Source organism: Haemorhous mexicanus, chromosome 12 (genome assembly GCF_027477595.1).
Source record: "Haemorhous mexicanus isolate bHaeMex1 chromosome 12, bHaeMex1.pri, whole genome shotgun sequence".
Lineage (NCBI taxonomy): Eukaryota > Metazoa > Chordata > Aves > Passeriformes > Fringillidae > Haemorhous > Haemorhous mexicanus.
The window spans coordinates 6,857,574-6,880,847 of record NC_082352.1 but is presented as its reverse complement, the minus strand read 5'-3'; the positions used below and the strand labels follow the sequence as shown (position 1 = coordinate 6,880,847).

At 39.8% G+C, this 23,274-nt stretch overlaps 1 protein-coding gene across 1 annotated transcript; it reads left to right on the top strand.

The window, feature by feature from the left end:
• The first annotated feature begins 510 nt into the window (after window positions 1-510).
• TDRD12 (tudor domain containing 12) lies at window positions 511-22,062 on the top strand. Its single transcript, XM_059856989.1, has 31 exons — window positions 511-646; window positions 2,222-2,380; window positions 2,663-2,799; window positions 3,878-3,997; window positions 4,616-4,671; window positions 5,431-5,516; window positions 6,456-6,657; window positions 6,843-6,919; window positions 7,204-7,262; window positions 7,981-8,041; window positions 8,707-8,811; window positions 9,202-9,384; window positions 9,819-9,972; window positions 10,909-11,036; window positions 11,569-11,757; window positions 12,469-12,597; window positions 13,418-13,535; window positions 14,306-14,439; window positions 14,539-14,759; window positions 14,962-15,061; window positions 16,209-16,399; window positions 16,713-16,920; window positions 17,434-17,526; window positions 18,435-18,604; window positions 19,111-19,173; window positions 19,263-19,372; window positions 20,357-20,411; window positions 20,853-20,966; window positions 21,044-21,197; window positions 21,291-21,357; window positions 21,693-22,062. The coding sequence occupies exons 1-31, from the start codon at window positions 626-628 to the stop codon at window positions 21,776-21,778; spliced, it is 3,750 nt and encodes a 1,249-aa protein (XP_059712972.1). The 5' UTR covers window positions 511-625; the 3' UTR covers window positions 21,779-22,062.
• Window positions 22,063-23,274: the final 1,212 nt, after the last annotated feature.

Genomic DNA, 23,274 nt, shown 5'->3' with positions numbered 1-23,274 from the left:
TTTTGATTTTCCTTTTCTGAAATATTTAATTAGGCATCTACTTTAAGTGTAAGCTAGACCTGCGGTGATGATACCACGACGTGATTCCAGGATGTTTTGGTTTGTGCCAAAATGAAACGTCAGTTACTTGCTGGAAGTTTCATTGTTCCGTGGTACCTCCTAGGGATGGTATGTACCATTGCAGACAGATGTAGTGTGGAATACTAATAAAAATCTGTGACGTTAAACTTGTTTGCCGAGTTTGGGATTTTTTTTTTTGTATTAGGCTGAGGGATTTTTTAAAGTTGTAAGTATTTTCCTCTGCTGTTTCTGTTAACTTGATCATGTAGGTAGGTTGTAGCAGCCCTTGCCTGTGATCAGCCTAATTTTGCTGGCCTCTGAATGGAAGAGGTGCAGCATGGATGGTAAATCCTAATTAGGCTTTAACATAGTCCCTCATTAAGAAAGCATGTAAATCATAAACAAGTTGCTTAAACTAGTGCTTCTGACATGAGTAGTAAAAATGTATAGGCTTGCTTTAGGTGTATGCTCTTTAAATAGGCTTTTAAAGAAATGGTGGGGATCAGAATGGTTCATCACATGTTTTTCTTTTACAGTAGTGATAAGGGAGACACAGGAGATAAACATGGAAGTCGTGATATTAAAGGTATGGTGTTTTTTTTTTTTAATCTGAAGGATTGATGTCTATTTCCATGTAACTTTGTGGAGGTCACATTTACAAAAAAAATACTGCCTGTGTATTTCCATTTACTAGCATTTCTTTGCATTTGTGGAGTCATATTTGGGTTATATATATTTTTTTGTTCATTTTGGGTTTTATTTTATTGTTTTTATTGTAAAATACGTCAGTAGGTGTGTCAATTAACATGGGCAGGCAGCCAGAAAAACCACAGCTGAAATAAAGGGAGTAAATTTATTTAGTTGCCTGGCTAACTGGAGGATCTGGGGCACACCCAGGTGGACCCTGGCAAGCTCAGCAGGATCCCAGCAGGATTCATCAGGAACCCTGTGAGTTCCCCTGTGCTTTTTATGATCTCAGAAATTTGATCTTCTCCCAACATGGAGCTCAGCATGTCCATGAGAGTGCCTCCAGGCCTCTCCAAGCACATGTATTACTACCTCTACACAGAAACTCTCCTTTTCAAAACAGAGGAGGAACAGCAGTAGGCATAAGGGATGGGATATCAGATGGAATTTCCCACTCTGATATTTTTCAGGCCTTGGCATTCCCAGCCAAGGTCACTTGAGCTATTGTACCACCTTCCTCACCATTTTTACACTTCTAATTCCTTCTTCCCAGCAGTAGGAATGCAGCTAAAATCTAAAATGGAGGATGTGCAACAGAGTGTCAAATAATATAGTACTATATTAATCTAGTACTATAGTCGTATAGTACTAGATTATCCTGAATTTCATAGGAGATTGTGGAAAATGCAGAATACAGCCAGGAGAGATGACTGAGGGCATATTCCCTACTGCATGATGTCAGAGCCCTGTGTGTGATGAAGCTCTGTGTTCTGGAAGTGGCCAAGCAGCTGCCAGTGGGGAACAGTGAATCCACTCCCTGCGTTGCTTTGGTTGCACGTGCAGCTCTTGCTTTGCCTGGTCAGCTGTTCTGATGTCAGCCTGTGAGTTTGCTCACCTCTGTCCTTCAGATTGGACATCCTGCTGCAGGGATGTGATGAGGGAGCAGCTGTGTGTGGTTTAGCTGCCTACTGGGATTAAGCCACAGCAGCTGGGGACCCACATCATCTGGAACACTGGAATGTGACAGTTTATAAAGGCTTAGCAGAAAGCTGTCACCCTGTTCTAAAGAAACTGGCTGTCATGCTGACACTCTGAACAGAAATAAAAGCCTTTTGGTGAAGCTTACCATGTTTTTAGGGGTTTTTATGTACTTCCTGAGAACTTCATAGGGAAGTAGAAACCTTTGTCTTTGCGCTTTTTCCACTGTTTGGTTTAACCAACTTTTTGGATAATGCTGCTCCATTGTAGACCCCACATGGTGTTTGTTGTAGTGCTAAAGAAACTTAGAAGCTGAGAAGCCATTTCATTAACTAATGCTATGAAGGTGAAAGATGTTTCACATATTAACATTCTGTATCTCAATGTCAGTCACTGTAATTTTGAAGGTGCCCTGTAAAAATCAAGTTTTATTTTACATCTGCAGCTCAGCTACTCTTAAAAGTCAGTAGTATTTTTTCTCTACGCCTTGCCCCAGGCTGAGGATCCGAGTTGCTTTTGGATTGCTGTGAAAGAATGTGTGCCCGGTGTAGTCGGTGAAACGGTGTATGAAAACCTGAATGCTGAAATGGAGCGGTTTTATAGCTGTTATAAAGATGCAGATGAAGTAAAACAAGAGGAGATAAAAAAAGGCCAGGTAAGATCATTGCTCTACATAGAAATAATCTATTATTTGAATCTGTTTGGGAGTGAAGTATCAAAAAATTTCTTTTTAATTTTACACAGAAAAACAGATAATATCCCTGTGAGTTGTGTTTTTTCATCTCTAAGCCTTCTAACTGTAAGCTATAGGGTTTGCATTTTGCAAAGAAAATGGAAGGCTGTGTAATAAAAACTCTGTCCTTGCCTTTGAAAAGCCTTTGAGTGCAGTTGGGGCCATGTGAAAGAGCCTGGTGTCTTGTTCTTTTTCTCTCCTCAGGTTTATGTGGTTTTCAGTGAGGAACTGAAGTGCTGGTGCAGGGCTCTGGTGGAGTCAGTGCGGTGCCAGGCAGATGGTTACCAGCTCAGCTGTTTCCTTGTGGATTATGCCAAGTACTGCTCTGTTCCATCAGAGAAGTATGTGTGTTTGTTACTGTGATGTACTTGTTAATACATCACCCATAATAAATTTGTTAGTAGATACAGATGCTGTTAATATTTATTTAGTCAATACTTTGTTTTAATTGAGGTGTAGGTTGTGTCCATTAGAAGCTGCTAACCAAATTATACACTTGAAAGAACCTAAGTGCAAACCAGTCCTTATTTTGTGATAAAGATGCTTTCTGTTTTAGGTTTTGCTTTTTTAAAGATTTAGAATAGAAATAATGTCAGTCTGTTGTGATTGAGATGTGTGATTGTCAGTTAAAACTTACCTTTATATTCTTCTTAAATAATTTGATACATACTTTAAAAAAAATAAGGCCAATGGAGTTCAGGCACAAAAACCATCTATAGAAGCAGGGTTTCACTTGCTGCAACAGCTTTTGTGGTCTAAACAGAAGTATGTGTGGGTTTTCCCAGTGCAGTTGACCAACTTGTTTACTAAGAGCTGACAGTTTCTCTTGGAGTGGTGCCAGAAAAAGGTGAGTTTTCACAGGTTCTGAGTTCTTGATGAAATGAGTGTAAAACCTTGTGGTTTTAAAATCTTGAAAAATCTGTTCTTGTCTTCTTGAGCGAGCTAGTCCAGTTCTTAAAGTTTGTTATTAAAATTTGCAACTTGGAGCACAAGAAACTTCTCCAAATTGGTAGCATTCCACAAAATTAGAACTTACTTAAAGTATTTAAAAATAAATAACGTTTTAAGTTGACTGTTGATTTGTTGGAAAAGTACTTGATAATGGGTTAAATACCATGAAGATATTTAGAAGATTAGTAGCAAGAAGACTTGAAACTGCAGTGGCAAAGGATCAGAAAGATTCCCTGTGACTAGGATGTGTGTTGATACTAAAGGAATAGAGCAGCAGTCCTGTTCACCAGTTAGTCCTGATGGCACCTCTTAGAGTAAGACAGTAGTTTCAAGTTGGGAGCCAATGGGATCCAAACTCCTGGAAGAACTGTGTTGTCAAATTCAGTTGTTGTAACAGCAGGTGGTTTGTGAGACCAGTGACTTCTGGAGAAGAAATTCTGCCCTGTAAAATTCCACTTTGTTTTGCAGCATTCGAGTTTTAACAGGAGCATTTGCAAAGATCCCACACAGAGCAAAGAAGTGTCGGCTGCACTGCACAAAGCCACTGACACTGCGTATTGACTACTGTGAAAACACTGCCAAAATAGGGTAAGGAGAGCTAGTAAATCCATTCTCTTTGGGCATTTCTGAAAAATTCTACACTGAACCCTCACACTACAGAAGGGATTACATTTCAAGAAGAAATGTAAGAAACCGGCAGTATTCTCATAGTAAATGCAGAACACAGAACTGTAGCATCTAGTAAGAGGAAAATCAACTCTATTCCAGCTGAGAGGACAAAGCTCCCCAGGGAAGTGGTGGAGTCTCCAGCCCTGGAGGGATTTAGAAGATGTATAGATGTGACACTTAGGGACATGGCTGAGTGGTGGCCTTGGCAGTGCTGAGTTAGTGGCTGGACTCAATGATGCTGGGGTTTTTTTCAAATCTAAATGATTGTATGATTTCTTCATATTTTTTATTGGGTGCAAGCCATGATACTTGACCAAACAGTATCTTTTAATTTTGATCAGTTCATAATATTGGTGAACTGGAACAGTATTACCAAACTAAAGTAACGTGCCGAGTAATCAGATTCTGCTGATTTATCTAGTTGGGCACTTTGTAAGAATTTGCAGGATTTAGAGCTTTGTGGTTGTATAGAATCTTTTTTAAACTACCAGTTTTGTGTTTGATAATATGGAAAACTGGTTGTGTTTATTTTCCTAGACCAGCCAAAAGATGGGATACTGCTGCCATTCAGCATTTTCGAAAGCTTCTTGAAGGTAAATAGCACTTCAGTTTTGGGAAAAAATCAATTGTTAGAGAAATGTAGTACTTGTGTACAAGTTCATTATACTTGATTATAAATGCTGTTAGTTAAAAACAATGAGAAAGGAGCTGCTTAAGTATGGAGTGACTAAGGCACAAGTAGTTGTGGACCTGTATTTTGAGTACTCTGGGCTTCCATGCTGCATAAGTTTTGGTAGTTAAATAGATTGTGTTTAGGCTAACTGAGAGAGCATTCATGTCACATTTGTTTTGAACACTGGAACCATTCTGTGTATTCAGCATGAGACTCTGAATCAGCATCACTGCTGTCCTGCATTAGCATGTGCAGAGGTGCTTCAGGACTTGGATTGGCTGTGTTTGCCCAAATGAAAAGTGTAACAAAGCTGTTCAAATGTCCAAATACAACATCTTTCAAGAAAAGGAAATGTCACACTTGGAAAGCACATGCTTCTGCCCCAGACTGTCAGAGCCCAAGAGAAAACCAAGACTTCCAGTGTAGAACTAAGAGTGGTTTATCTCAAGAGGTCATTGAGCTGTTTCAGCTCTCAATCCTCCTCCAGAGACTAAGGACAAGTTCCTTTTTGGAGCTTTTAAGTTTTTGTTGTTAAATTCCTCATTTCACTTAGGTGAAATAACAAGTGTTACACATTTTCAGTTATGATGCCTGTTTTTGTCTGTCTCAGTACAAGTGAAGAATGCTGATAGTGTGATAAGGGTTTAATCTTTTTTCTTGCGTTTATTACTGCATTTAGAGGCTACTGAGGTCAAAGCCACAATACAGACAGTAGAAGATAAAGTGTTAGAGGTGTTTCTTTTTGTGACTATAAAAGATGAAAAGGTAAGATACTTTTATATTTCCAACACTATTAGTGTACTTTCTATTAATTTAAGACTGGAATGCATCTTGCAAGTTTTATTCAGATACAGTAGAAGCTAAATCATGAACTTATTAGAGGTTTTTATTACAGTGCTGTTCATTGGCAACCTTAGAGGTTTTTATTACAGTGCTGTTCATTGGCAACCTCTGGAGGTTCATTGGCAACCAGGAGGCAGAACTTGTATTTTTCTCTGCATGAACTTACTTTCTTTTTCACTTTTGACAGCCAGTATTTACATGGATCACCATATGTATTATTTGGTGTACCTCTTGTGGTATCCTGTTTGAAGATGTTTCAGTATGGCAGCTGCATAATACTGTAAAAATAACTAAAATTTCACACTCTTGCATACAGATGAGTCCTCAAGGAGCTAGAAAAAACATCCAGTCTAGTTCCACTTGCCAAAATCTCTAACTTGTGTCAAATATCTGCTTATAGCTACTGCCAGACTTAAGCAGCTGTATGGTAGATAGAAGTAGTTTTAAGCCTAATAGTGTTTTTTTTTTTTCTGCCAGATTTTGATGTGTGCTGAATCCAAAAGAAATAAAGAGGCCTCACTGGATTAGAGGGTTCTTTCAGATGTATAGGGTTCATAGAAACAGTTAATTCAGTACAGAATTTTGGCCAGAAACACGGAACTCACTAATGAACACCTATTGAAAGAACATACATGAAGATAGGACTTTCCTTTTCTTAGAATTAATCTTTGACAGAAAGCATTCACTGGTATTTCTTATGTCTGGGGTTCTGTTTGGTTGGATTTTGTTTGGGGTTTTTATCATGTATAAAAGTACTGCTTTTGTTTAAAGCTTCCCATAAATTTTAAACAAGTATGTGCTGGTGTAGCTTATTATTTGTTGACACTGATAAAAAAAGATCTTGTTTGGGTTTTTTTATAGATCTGTGTTAATGATGATCTGGTTGCAAAGCACTTTGCTCATTACAAGGAAGATGAAGGGACTGCAGGGAGTTCTTCAGACGTTTCTGATGATGAAGTGTCCTTAAATGCTGAGTGTGTTCCAGTGGAGTTTGTTGGTCCTATGTTTCTTGCCAGGCCAAAACTGCCCTTTGGGGAGGAGGTGTCACCACATCTTGGGCCAGGTGGGACCTGCCAGTGGGGGAGACAGTCCTACATGCAGCACTTTGTGTGTTTAGTTGGATGTGTGGAATGGGAATGTCCTGTCTTGGGTTGGATCCCAGTGACTGGGACACATGGTGTCCCTCTCTGTCTTTTTTTGTGTTCAGATAATCAGAAATTGGTATCTCCATTTTTTTTACCTTTTTAGGTCTTGCTGGTTGTAATTCTGTTCTTGAAAAGCCATCCCAAAGGTCGCACACAAATCTAAATCACAGTACTGTGCCTGTAAGTATTACATTTTGTAATGAATTGTGAAATGCAAGCTAACATAAACATACATAGGCCAGATTAGGAGTGCTGTAGTTACCCAGCTTCTTATTCTTAGACAGTTTTCTGAAGCTTGTTTGATCAGAATTGTTGCCTTAGTCAAAGCAACTTTGAATTTGGAAAAAAATGCTGCAAAATAATTGGAGAATCCCACAGTTGGGTAAGAAAAACACTTTGGACTTCGTATTTTAAATACTGTTTTTGAACAGTATTTTAGTGCTTAAAATGTGTTTCCTTTCTAGGTGGTCAGCATGGTGCCAGGTTTGCCTTCCAAGGAAGATAAAGCAGTTCAAACAGAGAGGTGTGGTGCAGCATGTTAAATATTCAGAATGATTCTGTCATCAGACAGTTGGGAGCTGTAGTGTGTTTGCAGTAACTGTTCTTAGGCCTCTAAAGGGCAGAGGGAAAGGGAAGCTACATGCACGTGCTTTTGGGGAAGGAGGGTGTTCAAAGCTGCTGATAGTTACCCTGGAAAAATATCAGTCATTTCTATATAGTAGCTTGACAACAGGCATGTGGTGGGAGGTATTTTTCTGCACACTAACTGCGTTAATTTGCTTTATTTTATTATGTGATTTATAAAGTTTTCAGATTTAATGAAATATGAGTCGGTCAGTTTGTGCAGTGCTTTCACTGTGCTGCAGGTCGGTTGATGCATATGTAGTAAACCTCAGGAGTATTTCTTCTGTCAGTTTCTAACTGATGCAAAGATGAGTTGTTTTGTGTTTTGGAACTTTCAGAAGCCTTTTTTTCTACAGTCCAGTCTATTTTTCTTCTAATGCCAGGTAACTTGCCAACTAATTCTGAAAAAGATTTTGAAAGATTATTTTCACTAAATTTTGGTTTCCAGATGGTGGGTTTTGGTTTTTCCTTTTATATTGAGGTTTTTTCTCATTGGCATAGATATGCCAGGAATACTTTAAGTGAATTTCTTCATGACACTTGGAAAATTCTGGTGGTATTTATAAATGAAGTTTTTCTTTTGAATTTATATAGGTTTTAATATCTCTGTTTCTCAGGCTTCCGCAGTTCTTAAATTCCAGTTTCCTTCAAACACACACAGCTGAAGATGACCAGCAGGTATTTCAAACATTAACTTTTGTTTAACTTGTCTAGTGCTGCAAACGTTTTGGTTTTGGTAGCATTGAGTCTTTGTGGAAGGAGGTCAGGGGCTGACTGCTCCTGCATTGGCCTCTGCAGGCTAGAGCTGAGCCAGCCAGGTTGGGGATGCCTCTCTGAATTTAGGTAAGGACAAAAACACAGGGAAGGGAACCAAAAAAAAGTGAGAAACAGTCAGTGCCAGGGTCAGAGGAGTAGAAGGGTCTCCGTGCAGATATTTCTGAAGAGATTGCAGTCTGTGGAGGACGTGCATTGGAGCAGAGAAAAGGAGTGATGGAGAGAAATTGCATCTGCATTGTGACTGCAGTCCCTGCCTCGTGCTGCTCCTTGTGGGACTGAGTGCCAGCTGTACGCAGAGTGTCCACTGCATCTCTTGAGGGGTTTAAGACAGTGAAAAACATCTTTGAAAGTTTTTCTTCAGAAATAGCAATAATGAGTTTTTATCTTGCCCTCGGTCTGTGTAACCTATCAGTATGTATGAATCATATTTAAAATTAATTTAGAATTTGATTCATTTTCATCAAAATGCCATTTTTTTAAATACACAAAACTCAGAAGCACTCGCTGTAAGCTAAACCCCTTTTGCTAAGTATTGCCATTATAATTTATTTTTCTCATGGTTTTAGAGTTTACAAGATGTTGGGAAAGAAAAAAACTTCGTGTTCCTGAGCAAGAAAATTGAACCATCATCAGTTTTGGAAACAGCACCACTTTTTGATGGTCTGAAAAAGGTAGAGGTGATGACACTACATTGATGACACTACACTGATTATCTTTCTAAGACAAGTTTCATACCTCAAATTACCATAGTAAATACTACAGTAATACCTCTGAGTAATGTGTACAAGGTTGTTCATAAGGCTGAATAAATGAAGCTTTGGAGAAATGCTGTAAGAATTCTACACAGGTTTTTTGGGTATATTAGCCACTGCCGCAAGTGGATTTGAATTTTAATACAGTAGTGTAACAGCTGAGCCCAGAAGATGGTTTTTTTCATACAAGGACATTAGTTACATAATGGGTCAAAAGCTTTTAAACCATTCTGTGTTATGCTTTGTCTTGTTTTGTTGGTGTTTAAGTACATGGATTTAGGGGGAAATTCCTAATTTCTGTTTCTGTAGGAACTTGCTTGGAACAAGTTTTCAGGTCCTACCTTCACCCAGTCCTACTGTTGGCCACCAATAGCTTGGGGACGTGATGTTGTTGCCATCTCCCATCAGGGAAATGATCCTTTATTATATATTCCACCAGTTCTTACACTTTTGCAGGAAATTGACTACCCAGCCTTGCCAAACATGAGTGGGGTATGTATATATTGGACCAGAGAACCTGTTACTAGTCTGAATGTTTGGAATGTATACATTAATGTCGTCTCAGTGTATCTTCATGATGTCTGCTTGTTTCTCTAAGGCCTCTGCTTCTAGGACTTGGATGGACTCTGTAGATGGGGCGAGTCCCAAACTTATTTTTAAAGCAATCCCTAAAAAGTGGTTTATGCCCTGGCACTTACATACACAATGGAGCTTTGTTTCTGCATGAGTAGTGTGTACTTATTAAACTAAAATGGGTATTAGCTATTTTAAACAATGCAATGCATTTTCTAGCTTCTTTTAGATCATAGAATTACTGAGGTTGTAAGGGATCTCTGGAAATGGTCCAGTACAACCCTAGTAAGACAAGATTCTTAAGGTTCTCTTCTTCTAATACGTGTTGTCAATTTTTCTACCTGTATATGTAGCCACTAGCACTGATTTTATGTCCTGGATGGAAGAAGGCACAGCTTGTTTTTGACCTGCTGAAAACGTACAGGAAAGGCTGCAGACGCCTTCATCCAATGCTGATAACCCTTGGGCTGAACAAGGAAGCAGCCAGCCAAATGGAAGTCCGAGGCTGTAAGAATACTTTGGCATCTTAGTTACGCCTGAATGCAGTGTGGGCTGCCTTAATTGCAGGAGCGTGTGAAAGAACAATTTCTGCTTCTCAAGTTCTTGGTTTATTTGTTTGAGTAGTGTTTTACAGTTTGCTGTTGGAATAAATGCTCAGTACTTTGTATGTCTAACTCAGTAGCATGCAGAGGGTCCTTCACAGAGAAGCAGCATAAAAGTAATAAAAAAAGCTGTTGGGAGACTTGCCCTGCTTAGATACATGTGCTTAAAACATTTAGGTGTGTTCTGGTTTGGTGCCTTTGTTTGATACTTTGATTTTCAAAAGTGCCTTTTGTTGTGCCAAGGGAACAAGAACTATGGATAAAACTATGAAGAACTGTGTAAAACTCCATTTCAGCAGTTGGTATTTTTTCATCCATCGTTCAAGTTTGAGCCTGGTGGGTTGAGTTCAGACCTGTTGAGCAGAGCTGTTTGGTATATTTGCACACTGAAGATTGGTGTGGTTTTATTTCTATGTGTAGATAGATACACATGCACATGTCTGTGTAAATTCCTAAGCTACAATGTGTGCTTTATTCCTCTGCTGAAACTGAACTTTCCTGAAATTGCTCTTGCATATACTTAGAAAAATTTCCCTTCTGGCTACTTGGTTCTGAAGTTACTACCTGTACTTCACTACCATACTGGAAAATGAGATGACACCCTGCTTTGTAAACTTGCTAACCTTCAGACATTTCACTGGATTTCAAAATATCAGAGCCCACCCACTCATGTCTTGGAAAACTTGTAGGAGTAGAAAAATATGAACTCCCTAGCTTTGAGATGATGAATCTGAAATACAAATGTGACCCTTTTAAATAAAGCTACCTTGTCTTTTATTGTAACAGTAGTACTCTTCCAAGTAGTAAATTAATGGTAACAGTCTTTCCCTGCACCTTGTAGGTGAAGTAGTAGTGACTACACCATACAACCTCCTGAGACTGCTGGAACATAACATTGGGTTCTTGTGTAGGCTTTGCCATCTTGTTCTTGATGAGATCGAGGTGCTGTTCTCTGACACTTCGGAACAGGTAAGAGGCTTACACAGTCACTTGGCAAAATGCTGTTCCAGTTGTGCATGAGTCTGGAACAGTGGCACACACTGAGGAAGAAACCACTGGAAGTGGGTTTATGGTGAACCCCCTCTCTTTTTTTATTTTACTTTTTATTTTTGTATTTGAAAATTACTGTGTTGGCAGGTTGGGCTTGTCTTCTAGTTACCCCCTAGTTTTTGCGGAATGCCTCTGCTCTCTCAGATCTTTGTCTAGGCTTTTTATATTGCAGATTTGACGAGATCTTTTTCCTGAGATTTCCATCTTCTCTGGAAAGAATCCTGCATGCACATATATATGCTGTCCTGTTGCTTTCTTTTGGTTCAGAAGTCATGCAAAGAATAGGATAAAAGTGTACATACCAAACTGTTCTTTTCGGGGGGGAAACTTGCAGTTTGCTGTGGTGTAGTGGCTTTGTGACTGAAAAAAAGTGTTCTCAAACAGTCTATTTTTCTGGGCTGTTATGTGCTGGAATATCATGAGAGGAGAGAAAAAAATCTCTTCTTCCTAGGTGTTTACTATACTGGATTGTTACAAGAAAGCCACTGCTCAAGCACGGAGGAATCTACCACATCAGATCATTGCTGTGGGAACTCAGTGGAATAAACATATCACACCCTTGATAAAGGAGTTAATGAATGACCCTCACATTTTGATAACTGTTATTGAAGAAGCTGCCATCTTTGGAAATGTGCAACAGGTAAAACTTAGCAAACTGTGTCACTGCTTGGATATGTGGCTGCTGCTAGTTTATTGGAAGCAGGTGGTGCTGCAGTGCTGCCTCCCAGTGTGAGCTGAAGTTAGGAACCCTGTGCAGGTGAGTCACTGAACAAGCTGGAGGTCTGTTACTTTCTTTTATAGGACTGAGATGAAGTCCCTAGACTATTTTGTGGTTAGTGCAAATGAGTCTAAATTTGATGAGATGTATTTGTAAACAGAACTGTTCTTTACCAGAATTTTTTTGCAGTTGTTAGTTGTTCCTGGCAGAACTACAAGGTAAGGAGTGCCAAGGCAAATAAAGTAAAGCATTTGGTTGCTGCTTTCACACAATACCAAACTTTTGATCTCAAATTTCTATTACATATTCTTAGGTATCTTTTCACTTAGCTTCCAGTCAATGTGGTATAGCCCTGAGGAATAACACAAAATGGTTTAAGTTTGATTTGATTACAGTATTTCTCATTGTGGCATTGTTTGTGGATTTTGAATGTTGGGAAATCTCTGAAAGTGGACGCCCTGAGCATGTAAGGAAACTGAAAACACTCAAGTTTTTGTGAGGAGCCTTAATGATTGAGCAGAACTGAAAGTGTCAATATGTGGATGCATCAAGGTTAGGATTAGGAAGAATTATATAGTAAAATATATATGGGCTATATGAATTACCAACTGTGTGTTTTGTATTTGCTTTTAGGTGGTGCAGTCCTGCATAAACAGCAACAGAACTGCTGAGTTACTCAAAATCCTGGATTCTGCCCATAGGAATTTTCAGAAAGTGCTGGTCTTCACTGACTCAGTAGCTGAAGTAGAGATGATTCATAAGGTAGGAAAGTGTTTAAACTTAGATAAGCAGCTTTTTTTTTTTTAATTTTAAAGTCATAATAAACTAAAATATCTTGGCTTCTGAGAATAAAGGTGGAATGTGAATTTGGAAGTTAATCATTCCTGCTGAAAGTAACGCCAGACTGACTGTCAGCAAATAGCTGACATAGATAATGTGATACTTAAACATTCATTTCTGATGTAAATATTAGTGCATCTGGAGTGTTTATTCTTTGATGATTGTTAATGGAAGCAAATCTGGTTTGGGATTGTAACTTTCTAACACATTTCCCTTGGATATTTGAGGGTTCAAGCGTATCAAAACCAACCCTGTTACCACTTTAAAAAGGGCTTGTTGATGTTAAGTAGGATTGAATCTGTTCATAGTAATTCTTGTTGGACAAGAATTCTTTAAACACCAACTTCAAATATTTTATATGGCATCTGAAAATATTTCAGTGGTTCATGTGATGAAGAGTGCTTGTTCTGAGAGACTGAAACATGAATCTGCATGTTGTTAGATCAGAGAGGACGCATTAACAAGGGGAAAAGCTTGACATTTCTATTTTCTTAAATGTCTGCCTAATGTATTAAAACATGAGAACATGAACTTGTAGTTTTCTTTTTATACAGGAAATTAATGAACCTTATCCCATTAACACATTTTTTTTCATATAAGCAACCTAAATTTCATTAGCTCTTTCATTGTATTTCTTCAGTAAGATGTGCTAAATTCTAGTAAGAGATGCTGCCTCTTAGACTTGATTGGAGCAAGTACTGCAGCATTGCAGGAATGTGTAACTTTTCACTTTGCCATGCAGGCACTGAAGAGCAACTCAATAGTTTCCTTGAAAAAGCATAAAGAGAGCAAGTGTAATGCTGAGTGTGTCTTGGAGAGGTGGAGAAAAATGCACAGTTCTGGCACTCCTGCTGTGTTAGGTGAGGATTCTCAGTCTGGTTGGGATTGTATCTTAATGCAGAGCTAAGATCTGCACCAAGCACTTCACTGGGTTATCTCACCACTTCCACAGGAGCAGATCCCTATGAATTCTTTCCAGTTCTCTGTTTACTTCCTAATGCTACAGCCCTTTTTTTTTTTTTTTTTTTAGTTTTTTTTCTTTTCTCCTATTATTTTCCCTGCTTGGTTTAAAGAATTACTGATGTTTTCAGAGATTTTCCATCATTTCACAATTTTCTCTGCTACAGAGGAGATACAAAGTCTGAAATAATTTCCAAACTACAAAGATTTATTGTAATAATTTTCTCTAAGTTCCATTAGGGTTGTTTTTCAGTTTTTTTTGCACTAAGACCTTTATGCATTTTCAAACTCAATTTGTTCTTTATGTTATATAAAAACAAGAAGGTGGACTTACTTCTGCACAGATCTATGGGAATTCCTGTACTGTTTCAGCTGTCTCCTGTCTTACTCCAGTGAATTCCTATGAATTACTGAGTGGTGCTCAATTCTCTGTATTCCATGGTGCTGACAGGAAATGGAGAATTCTGTGAGCTTGGCATGAAATGCTGGGTCTACCATATGCTAATGAGATTTATAGACTGGAGAAATAAAAAGCCTTATTGGAATGTATTGGGGAAAAAGCCATCTTTATCTTCCAGTCGGGAGAAGGAAATTAGCTGTGCTGTGTGTGATGTGATACTTCCATGTTTGAGTTATTACAGTTACATACCTGTGTGAAACATGTGCTTAGTTTTAACAGATGACTGCCTGCAGTCCTTGGGAATCACCGATGCAACCTGCGTGATCCATTTCAGTTTCCCATCTCCAGCAGTCTTTGGGCAGCGCCTGCAAAGCATGAGTGACAACTTCTGCCCTGGCATAAAGGTTTGGGTGAACCTTGACTGGGTAACTGGGTAATGCTGCACTGGGTCATTACTGGTGGATGCATAAATGTTTTCCCCAAATATTTCTCATTACTTCTAGGATTCTGCTGTAGATCAGGAAGATACGAAGGCAAAGTCAGTCATTCTGCTGACAGAGAACAGTTCCTGTCATGCACCTGAGATTTTCTACTATTTAAAGCATGCAGAAGCTGAAATTCCAGAAGAACTCTATGATTTGACTGCCAGGGTGCAGGAATCTGAGGAAGATGAGAAATTTTCAAGACCCCTGTGTGCTTCCCTTAAAACATTTGGGATTTGCAAGTAAGGAAGTGTCAGCGTTTTGTGCCCTCAGTGGTGATTGCTGCTGACTCCTTGGTGAATTTTCTTGTTGGATGCTTTTATCTAAAACAGGTTTTGCTTGTGATTTTTTTTTCCTGTTGCCTGTTGCAAGTCACTTAACAGTAATTTACAACTGAAAGCAGAGAGCTTTTTTCTAAACTTGTTGTGTTTTTTTTTAATGTAGGAACAGAACAGTGTGTCCAGATCGTCATCAAATTAATTTATCAATAGACGTGGCTCAGAATATTGCAGCTGAAATGATAGAAACACCTGAACGTGTGACAGTAAGTTACAGTTTTCTTGGGCTTGGGTACCAAGAGGACAAGTCTTAAACAGCTATTTAGCATGTTATTTAATTTTTTTTATTTCATTAGCCTTACTGCAGTAGGATTATTGTGCCCTCCATTGCATAAATCAGTGTACCAGATGTTTTTTGTGTTGTGTTTTGTAGGTAATTCTGAGTTTACCTCAGGTTTTTTTCCTGTTTTGAAGATTGACATTTTGTGGGAAGAAGACTTGTGTTCTGTGTATTCATTCCTTTTATAATCTGAGACTGTATATCAAAATGCGCCAAGATGGAGGTTTATAGAAACTGACATTTCTTGTAGAGGAAACTCAGAGTAATCTGGGGGAGTGAAGAGAAGTTGAAGTGGAAAGATTTTTTTCTTAGCAGACACATTTGTGCAAACTTGCTGAAAACTGAGCATTTTCTGGCCTTGGGATTAGAGAATGTATTTTCATTTATAGTATGCCCGAGAAGTGGGGAGTTCCTCTCTTGTAGGTAGAACTTTTGAGTTATTTCCTTCAAAAATACCAGTGCTTTGGGAAGATTTTTGCTATAGAGTGCTGCTTTAGTTAGATTTCTTTTTTAGTACTTCCACGTCCATGAAGCCTTCATGGCTATAAGGTTGACTTTGCTACAGTGATTCTTCATATCCCAGTTAGAGTTTGTGTCTCCAGCTCCCTTTGAGATTTGTGCTTTATCTGAGGTGCTCTCAAAGCAGCATTTTACACATTGGTGTGCATAGCTGTGTATTTGTAGTCTTTTATTTAAGTCCTTTGGGTGCAAAAAAAGCAGTTCTTGCTGTAAGGCTGGGGAATGTTCAGAGTAGAGCTGGAGTGGTGCAGAATGTGAGTGATAATAGCCTGGCAGATAATTGGCAGAACTCAGTGGTGTTCCCTGAGGTGGAATATCATCACCTGACACCCAGTAGCTCCTGTTCCATACATTGCTGTCCACTGCTGACTGAACTATGGCCAGTTAGGATTGAGAATAACAACAGCAACTCACTGTTTCCTGAACTATGTGTGTACATCATCTGTCATCTTCTGGGGCTGAAAAGAGGTATGTGATATATATAAAGACTTCAATTTCATTGGTTTGAGAAATCATCCAGCCCTCCTTTTTGCTGATGTATTTGATCCTTTCAGATCCTGCCTCTCTTCATTGTACATGCAACAAACTACTTTGGCCGAATAGTCAGGAAACAAAAGGACCAATATACAGTTCTTGCTAAAGAAATGAATGATTACTTCAGGGTACCAGGCCATAGGATTTCGGTGAGCACTGTGGAGAAGTCAGTGTTGTTCTATGGGTTACGTGAGGGAGCCATTTGCCACAGGTAAAATTTTGTTGGCTTTTTACTTGATTCATGTGCATGTATTTATACAAAGATTTTTTAAAAATTGACTGTTGGGTAAAGAAAAAAGTCCTCGAAAGCAGAAAAAGAACACTGCTTTGCCAGTAATGCTTTTAAAAAGCTCTTGCCTACTCTGAGCTCATGAATGGCAAACAAGATGATTCCCCATATGTGCACTTGGTTACAGAGTGGGCTGGGAAAATACCAGTTTTAATATGAGAGCAGTTTTTAAAAATACCTTGCACACTTGGTTACATGAATAATAATTCTCTGTTTCTTTTCCTGCTGTATGAAGGGTTCAGGTGATAGAGACTCAAGCAAAAGATGAAGAAAATGTCTGTAAGGTCACAGTTAAATACATAGATGAAGGCAGGACAAGTCAAGTGAATAGTGATCAGCTGCTTCACTTACCCGTGAAGTTTCGGAGTCTGCCACCTCAGGCTGTGGAAATTATAGTTTGTAGAGTAAAACCCATAGATAATGAAGTTGAATGGAATCCAAAGGTAATCTGGTTTTGCTTGGTATTTTCCTTTACCTTCTCTTTCTGTTTTCTACAGGAAGACAGTTACAGACTATAAGCTTGGGTGCCAAACTGCATTGCTCACTAGTATTGACACTAAATACCTGCAATTGGGGCAGGTTCTAAGAAGGTCCATTTTCTTTTTTTATTTTTCTATGAAATAATGCAGGGAAGTTAATGGGATTTTTTTCTCTGATTTAAATGTCTTCTTTTAGAATAGGTTCTTACTACTTTGGATTCTGGGGGAGGAACAGGGGAAGTGTAGCCTCTCTGAATTGACCTGTGTTTGAGTGATCTTTCATTATCCTTGAAGGCTTGTACTGTTCTAACTTAGACTTAAGTTAAAGTGTTCCACTGGTTTACTCAAAACTGTATTTGTTGAATACCCTTTACATTGCTAAGCTCAGAAGGTGTTGTTCCATTGTAGTTTAAAGTGACTGTAAAGCTGTGTTGGTATCCATACATCTCAAGTGCAGTGATAACTTGTTTTTCCTAGGTGACTGATCACATCAACCACAAAATTAAAGGAAAACTTCATCATGCAAAAGTGGTGCATACCTTGGGAAAGACAGTTTGGGTTGACCCAATGGTAGGTATAGAATGGCAGTACAGGGAAGTCTTTGTATATCTGCACGTGGTCCAAGACTATTCCACAGAGTTACTAGTAAAAGTGTATTTGGGAGGTACTGGTGTTCAGTTGTTTGTCTTGTCAAATCAGTTCTGCAGTTTGTTACATTCCACTGGAAGAATGAAACTTGGATCCTCCAAGACAGTTTGCTGATATCTAGCAGCTCTTGAAGTAGACTTCATTTATGTTGTTTATAAATTCTTAATTCTACTCTTACAGGCCTTACACTAGTTTGCAGTTGGTTTTAGTCTAAATTTTTCTGCAAATTAAAAAAAAAAAAGTTAAAAATTTGCTCTTTCATTTCCTTGATTAGAACAGGAAAAATGGCTGCTCTTGTTCTTGGAGTTGTCTTGTTTTACAGTTTCACATCTGTTAGCATCAGCAGACTCCTTGATTTTGTGGAGTGAGTCAAGTGAAAAATGGATTGGAAGGAGAAAATGATCTGAAGTCTTTTCAGTTCCCATAAGGTGTAGCTCAACCTTTTACGAGTTTCTAGGCTTTGGGGTTTTCTCTTGTGCCCCCTCCACCTCAGCTGTTCTCAGGATGCCTGGGACTCCCAGCTCTTTACTGCATGAGGTGTATTATGGCTGTCACATGATCCGGGCTGGCACTGTTCAGTGAATTGTCATCCTGGTTCTGTTAGTGCACACAGCCAGTTACTTGAGCCATTATCACAGTGTTAATGATGGTGATACTTGGAAAACTATTAAACATGAGGAGGTTCCTGTCTGAAAATCAGGAAAACCAAATTGCCTACAGGCATAAGTCAGTAGGGCTATGTTTGAAGTGTGACTAAAAAGAGCAGCTTTGAGTTGGAGAGAGACCATTGAAGAGCTGTGCTTTCCTTTTATTATGTTGTGTAATTCAAGGTTGGGGTTACTAATCTTCCCACGATGAAGATGTGGATCAATGAGTACAACATTCGGTCTGAGATTTTGTCAACGGGTTTGGGAACTGACAATCCCGAACATGTCAGAGAAATTCAGAAGCTGTGCACACAGATACCAATTTTGGATCATGGACAGAGCTTGGAGCATTTGTAAGTGTTGGCAAATTTTTTTTCAGCATATACTTCTTTAAGAGAAAAATTGTATTTAACTGAGTATGAGTATTATTGCTGACAGTGACATTCATTTAAATGCAGAAACAGTTGTGTTTGTAATGTATCTGCCTCCCATTAACTACTCTTAGCCCCATAACAGCAAGGAAGATTCTAATTCTAGAAAATACTAACCTAGAATTTGATGCAGACAGGCAAGTTAGTAACTTTCCTAACTCTAACTCCTAACTTAGACTCTGTACTAACTACAGAGTTAGTGAATTCAGATTCTGTCACAATTTATGATGCTCAGTAGCTGGTTTCGATGCTTGCTAGTCAGTATCTGGTATCTCCGGCACAACCTGTTTGTGTTTCTCCTGGGCAAGGAAGTTTTGAGAATCTCCCTGTCATTGCCAAAGCATGTAATGCTAGGGACCAGACAACTTCACTGTGATGCTGTGTGCTGAAATGTGTGTAATGCAACTGCTTGGATCATTTTTTTACAGACCGGCTAAGCCCGAGACTACCGTTGAAAAATTGGGAACTTTAGTACAGGCTTTGTTACTAAGGTACAGATTCAAGTAGGAGAAGGCAAGGTAAGGTGAAGCTGACTGTCATTTGTGGGTTTTCTTTTAAAACTGCTTTGTCCTGTGTTCAGAAGCACAAAAGAGGATACAGCTGATGTAGAGGAAGTGTCCAGTCCACAGGATCCATCGATACAGGAAAATTCTGCGGAAAGCTGTAACAGTCCTGTGACTCCTCTAAGCAGTAAGCCTTCACTCCTTTCCAGAACTTTTCAAATGTGAATTCAAGTTGATACCAACCTAGCAGTCATCCTGGCAGCTGCAGACTGCTCTGGGTACACAGAGCAGCACCGGGTGGCTGATGTTTGCAGTCAGCCAGAGCTGCCTTCCAGTGAGCAGTCAGGAGATGCTGAGAGAGTGACTCTTGCTACTGCAACTGTGTGGCTGTCTGGGGAATGCTCTGTCCTTGAGACACTTGGAATTCTTTGGCTCTGAGTGGAACATGTGAGCAGGACATCTCTGCTGTAGAGGGGACAAGAGCTCTGCTGTCCAAGGCCACAGGATTGAAGGGAGTTGACATCTGTTGAAATAAAGTTGCTCTCAGGGTAATTTTTTTCCCCAAGGCTGAGGATGGCTGAAAATAGTGCTCCCCCCAATTTCTTTTTGATCTGATATCAAGGATGTGTGTTTACTGCTCTGTCAGTAGAGGCTTAGGAAATGCTCAGGCATAGCAGCGGGACAGGATTACCTGCTATCAGCTGACACGTGAAGGTAAAGAAGTTCTAGCAGATAAAAAGGCTGGAGTGCTTATTGTAGAAGGTTTTTTCCCTTTTAATAGTCACACTACTGTCATGTTTCGAGCTGTGATGTTGACACCACTATTAATTTCATTCCTGAAACTCCCCAGTAATTCCCAAAATTATGTTTCAGGTGCTAAATAAATAATGATTTGAAGCTGGAGAAAACCTTTACCTGACCTGGAAAACAGCATGTTTGGTTAGGTTTTTTTAAAGTTTCTAACACCAACTAGAGTATTTTTGATAATTAAAAATATTAGTTGAATTATTAACTTTATGAAATCTTTCAGAATAGGAAGTACACAATACAAAAGACAAAGTAATTTGGTTGCTAGCAAGTTATTTTTGTGATGGTATAGGAAATTCTGGGAACGCCTGGTTTTTGTAGTATAAGGAAATATAAAAGATGTTTCTGGATGTCTTCTTTTTAGATGATGTAGTTCCAACAAAAGAAGCAGAAGACTCTACTGTGAATCAGCAGAAAGGGTAAGAAAATAGTGATTCATTCCCATCTTGCTTTTATGTGAACTGCCCAACAGGATTGTTCTGTCTCTGTGGTCAGCTGAGAAGTTCCTTTTGTCTATTGGAGGTTGGTTTTGCTGATAGCTTTTCCTTTGGCACTTGGAGGGCAGACTGTGGTGGCATCAGGTGGGATTCCTGTATCTGTTAAAGTCAGTGGAGTGTGTCTCCCCATGGAACTTGCAGATGTGCTCCTCCAGAGATTTGGGATATGGTGCTTTGGTGGGAAGCTCAGGTGTCCCATCATCTGCTTCAGTGGCCCTGCTGCTGGTGTCAGGTCTACATGGCCCAGGCCCCTTTGCCGAGTTGTGACTTCATGGGCAAATTCTGGCTCTGCGTGAGATAGCTTGGCTAAAACTCGGTGGTTTTCTGCTTTGGAAAATACCTATTAAATGAACTTTCTTTCAGCTGTCATCCCCAAATCAAGTGGTTTCAGGATGATGTGAGTGTGACACTGAAGGTACAAATACTGAGGGCAACTGACAGTAGATGTGAGTTCTGTAGAGAAAAGGTGACTTTCAGGTAGGTTTAAGAAATACAATATAATCAGCAAAATGTTTGTTTGGATTTAGTGTTTTTAAACTTACTGTATATTGCAGTGCTTATTCAGAAGGCAAATTTTATGTGGCTGACCTGGAGCTGTATCAGTCAGTAATTGCAGAGAAGTCCACATGTGTGATTAAGGATACAGAGGCTGTGATTTTACTGGTAAAAGAGAAAAAAGGAACGTGGTGCAAATTACTGAAGAACAAGGTGAAGTGAAAATTAATTTGAGAGTTACTGAATGTTCTGAACATGTTTGCTGTGCATCAGAGCAGGTATTTCAAATTCTGTTTTTGTCAACAGAATGTTCATGTGTGCTTAGATTTTGAATGCTGGGAAGCATCTGAAGATGAAAGGCCTTTTACAGTTGGTAAGGATTGTATGAGTCTGTGTTTATAACACTTAAAATGATCAGCATTCTCTTTGCATTGGCTTTATCTGAAATATTCATTTATTCCAGCAGGTTGTTCAGATTCTCTGAAAAGAGCTGAGGGGATCTCTAGAGCAAACTAGAGGCAGCAGGGCACTTTTCTGTCAGCTTAACACAGACTAAGGGCACATAGAAGTGGTTCTGAGTGTTTTGGTCTATTCGTAGTCAAAAGCATTAGGGCTTGCTGGGTTGGGTCATAGAATAGTACCACATATTTGTTCTGGAGCTCATTTTTTCCTGGTTTATAAATGTTACACCTTGTTAATCACTTGCAGGTTCTGGAAAACTGAGCTACCCTCCTGCAGGATCTGAGGAGTGGTTTGAGTCCTCTGAAGACAGTGATACAGAAAGTGATGAGTAACTCGCAGGAGAAATTCCTTTCCCCTCTGATAAGGATTGTATTACTGTTAATTAAACAGTTGATGTAATTGTGGCTTGTTCATGTAATTGGTAATTAAAAACATGAGTGCCTTTAGAGCCTGATGCAACTGTGCTTGATTGCAACCTTCACCTTGAGAACAGGTCCTGGCAAAGCTGTACCTCGTGTAAAAACACTGAAGAACTGATGTAATCTATTTTTGGTCTTGCTCTGCATCCTGATGACAACAGAAATTACCTACTTGAAAAAACCAGCTGTGGAGCAGATGTTTGCCTTCTCTTCATTCTGTTCTTTGACTAGTTTAATACCTAAATATAATGTAAGGTGTTTGGGGTTTTTTTGGGGCTGGTAGATTAGTCTCTAGTGGGTTATTTAAAAGGTGCTAGTTACCTCTAGTATTTGTTCAAAAAAAAAGGCCTCTTCTGTGAAGTAGAAGCAAAAAGTGGGTTTAGCCATACATGCATCCAAAGCACCAGTCTATAAAGAACAGTGTAAAAAATAGCACCAGTATGTCCAAGAGTGTTCATCTGCCCTCAAGCAATTTTTGATCAGAGTTTTCATGAGGAAGAGCTTTCCTTGGGCCTTGCATAAGTGTAGTTACGTTTTGGAACATATGTGAGCTTCTGACATTCTCCTGCACTAAGGAATTCAGTGAAATAATTTTCCTGTGTCTTGAAGCCTTCCCTAATGAGGGCACCCTGATGTCAGTGGGAGGGAATGAGAGGGTGGAGGAGCAGGTGAGAGAAAGGGGTGTCAGGGCGAGTCTGTCAGAAAAGGGAGGTTCTAACCCCAAAATGTGTGACAGTTCTTAGGAGGGAGAGGTGAAACAAAACTAAAGTTCCTCATTTTTATATATATTTATATACAAATTGATTTCAAAATAGTCCCCTATTCATTATTATATATGTGGGTTTTAAATAGTCAACGCTTCTTTAGATCCATCGAATTTGAAAGTACAAACACAACTTTTGTACATATGTATTAACAAAAAAATTGCAAGAAAAGATCCTCTGTGGTAATTAAAGAACCTTCGCAGCCTTTTTGCGGAGTTTTTTCTGAGCGCGTCCCCTACGCCTAAGTGTCAGACGTCTCAAAGGCGGTGCTGCCGCCCTGTGGTGCTGTCCGGTACTGCGGCGGCGCCTGCAGCGCTGCTGCTGCCGGGCCGGGCGGGGTTCCGGGCCCTGGGGCGGGGCACGGCCCGCTTCGGGCGTTCCGGGCCCCGGGACACGGCCCGCTTCGGGCGTTCCGGGCCCTGGGGCGGGGCACGGCCCGCTTCGGGGGTTCCGCGCTCCACGCAGTCCTCGGGTGGGGACCTCAGTCCCCCCCGGAGCTGGCGCTGGCCGCGTCAGCGTGTCGCCGGCGCTCCCTGAGCCTCCCGTGCTCCAGCCCCGTGTCCTGAGTCGCCCCAGCCCTGTCGCCGCAGTGGCATGTCGCCGCTCGCGTTGCCCAGAGAGGAAACACTTCGGGGTTAGGTCGAC

Bases quoted from the DNA above. Each gene is read 5' to 3' on its own strand.
- TDRD12 (XM_059856989.1), top strand. From the start codon at position 626: ATGGAAGTCGTGATATTAAAG. The intron at 12,598-13,417 runs GTAGGAAAGTGT...TTTGCCATGCAG, and splicing joins AAGTAGAGATGATTCATAAG to GCACTGAAGAGCAACTCAAT. The intron at 13,536-14,305 runs GTGAGGATTCTC...ACATGTGCTTAG, and splicing joins TGGCACTCCTGCTGTGTTAG to TTTTAACAGATGACTGCCTG.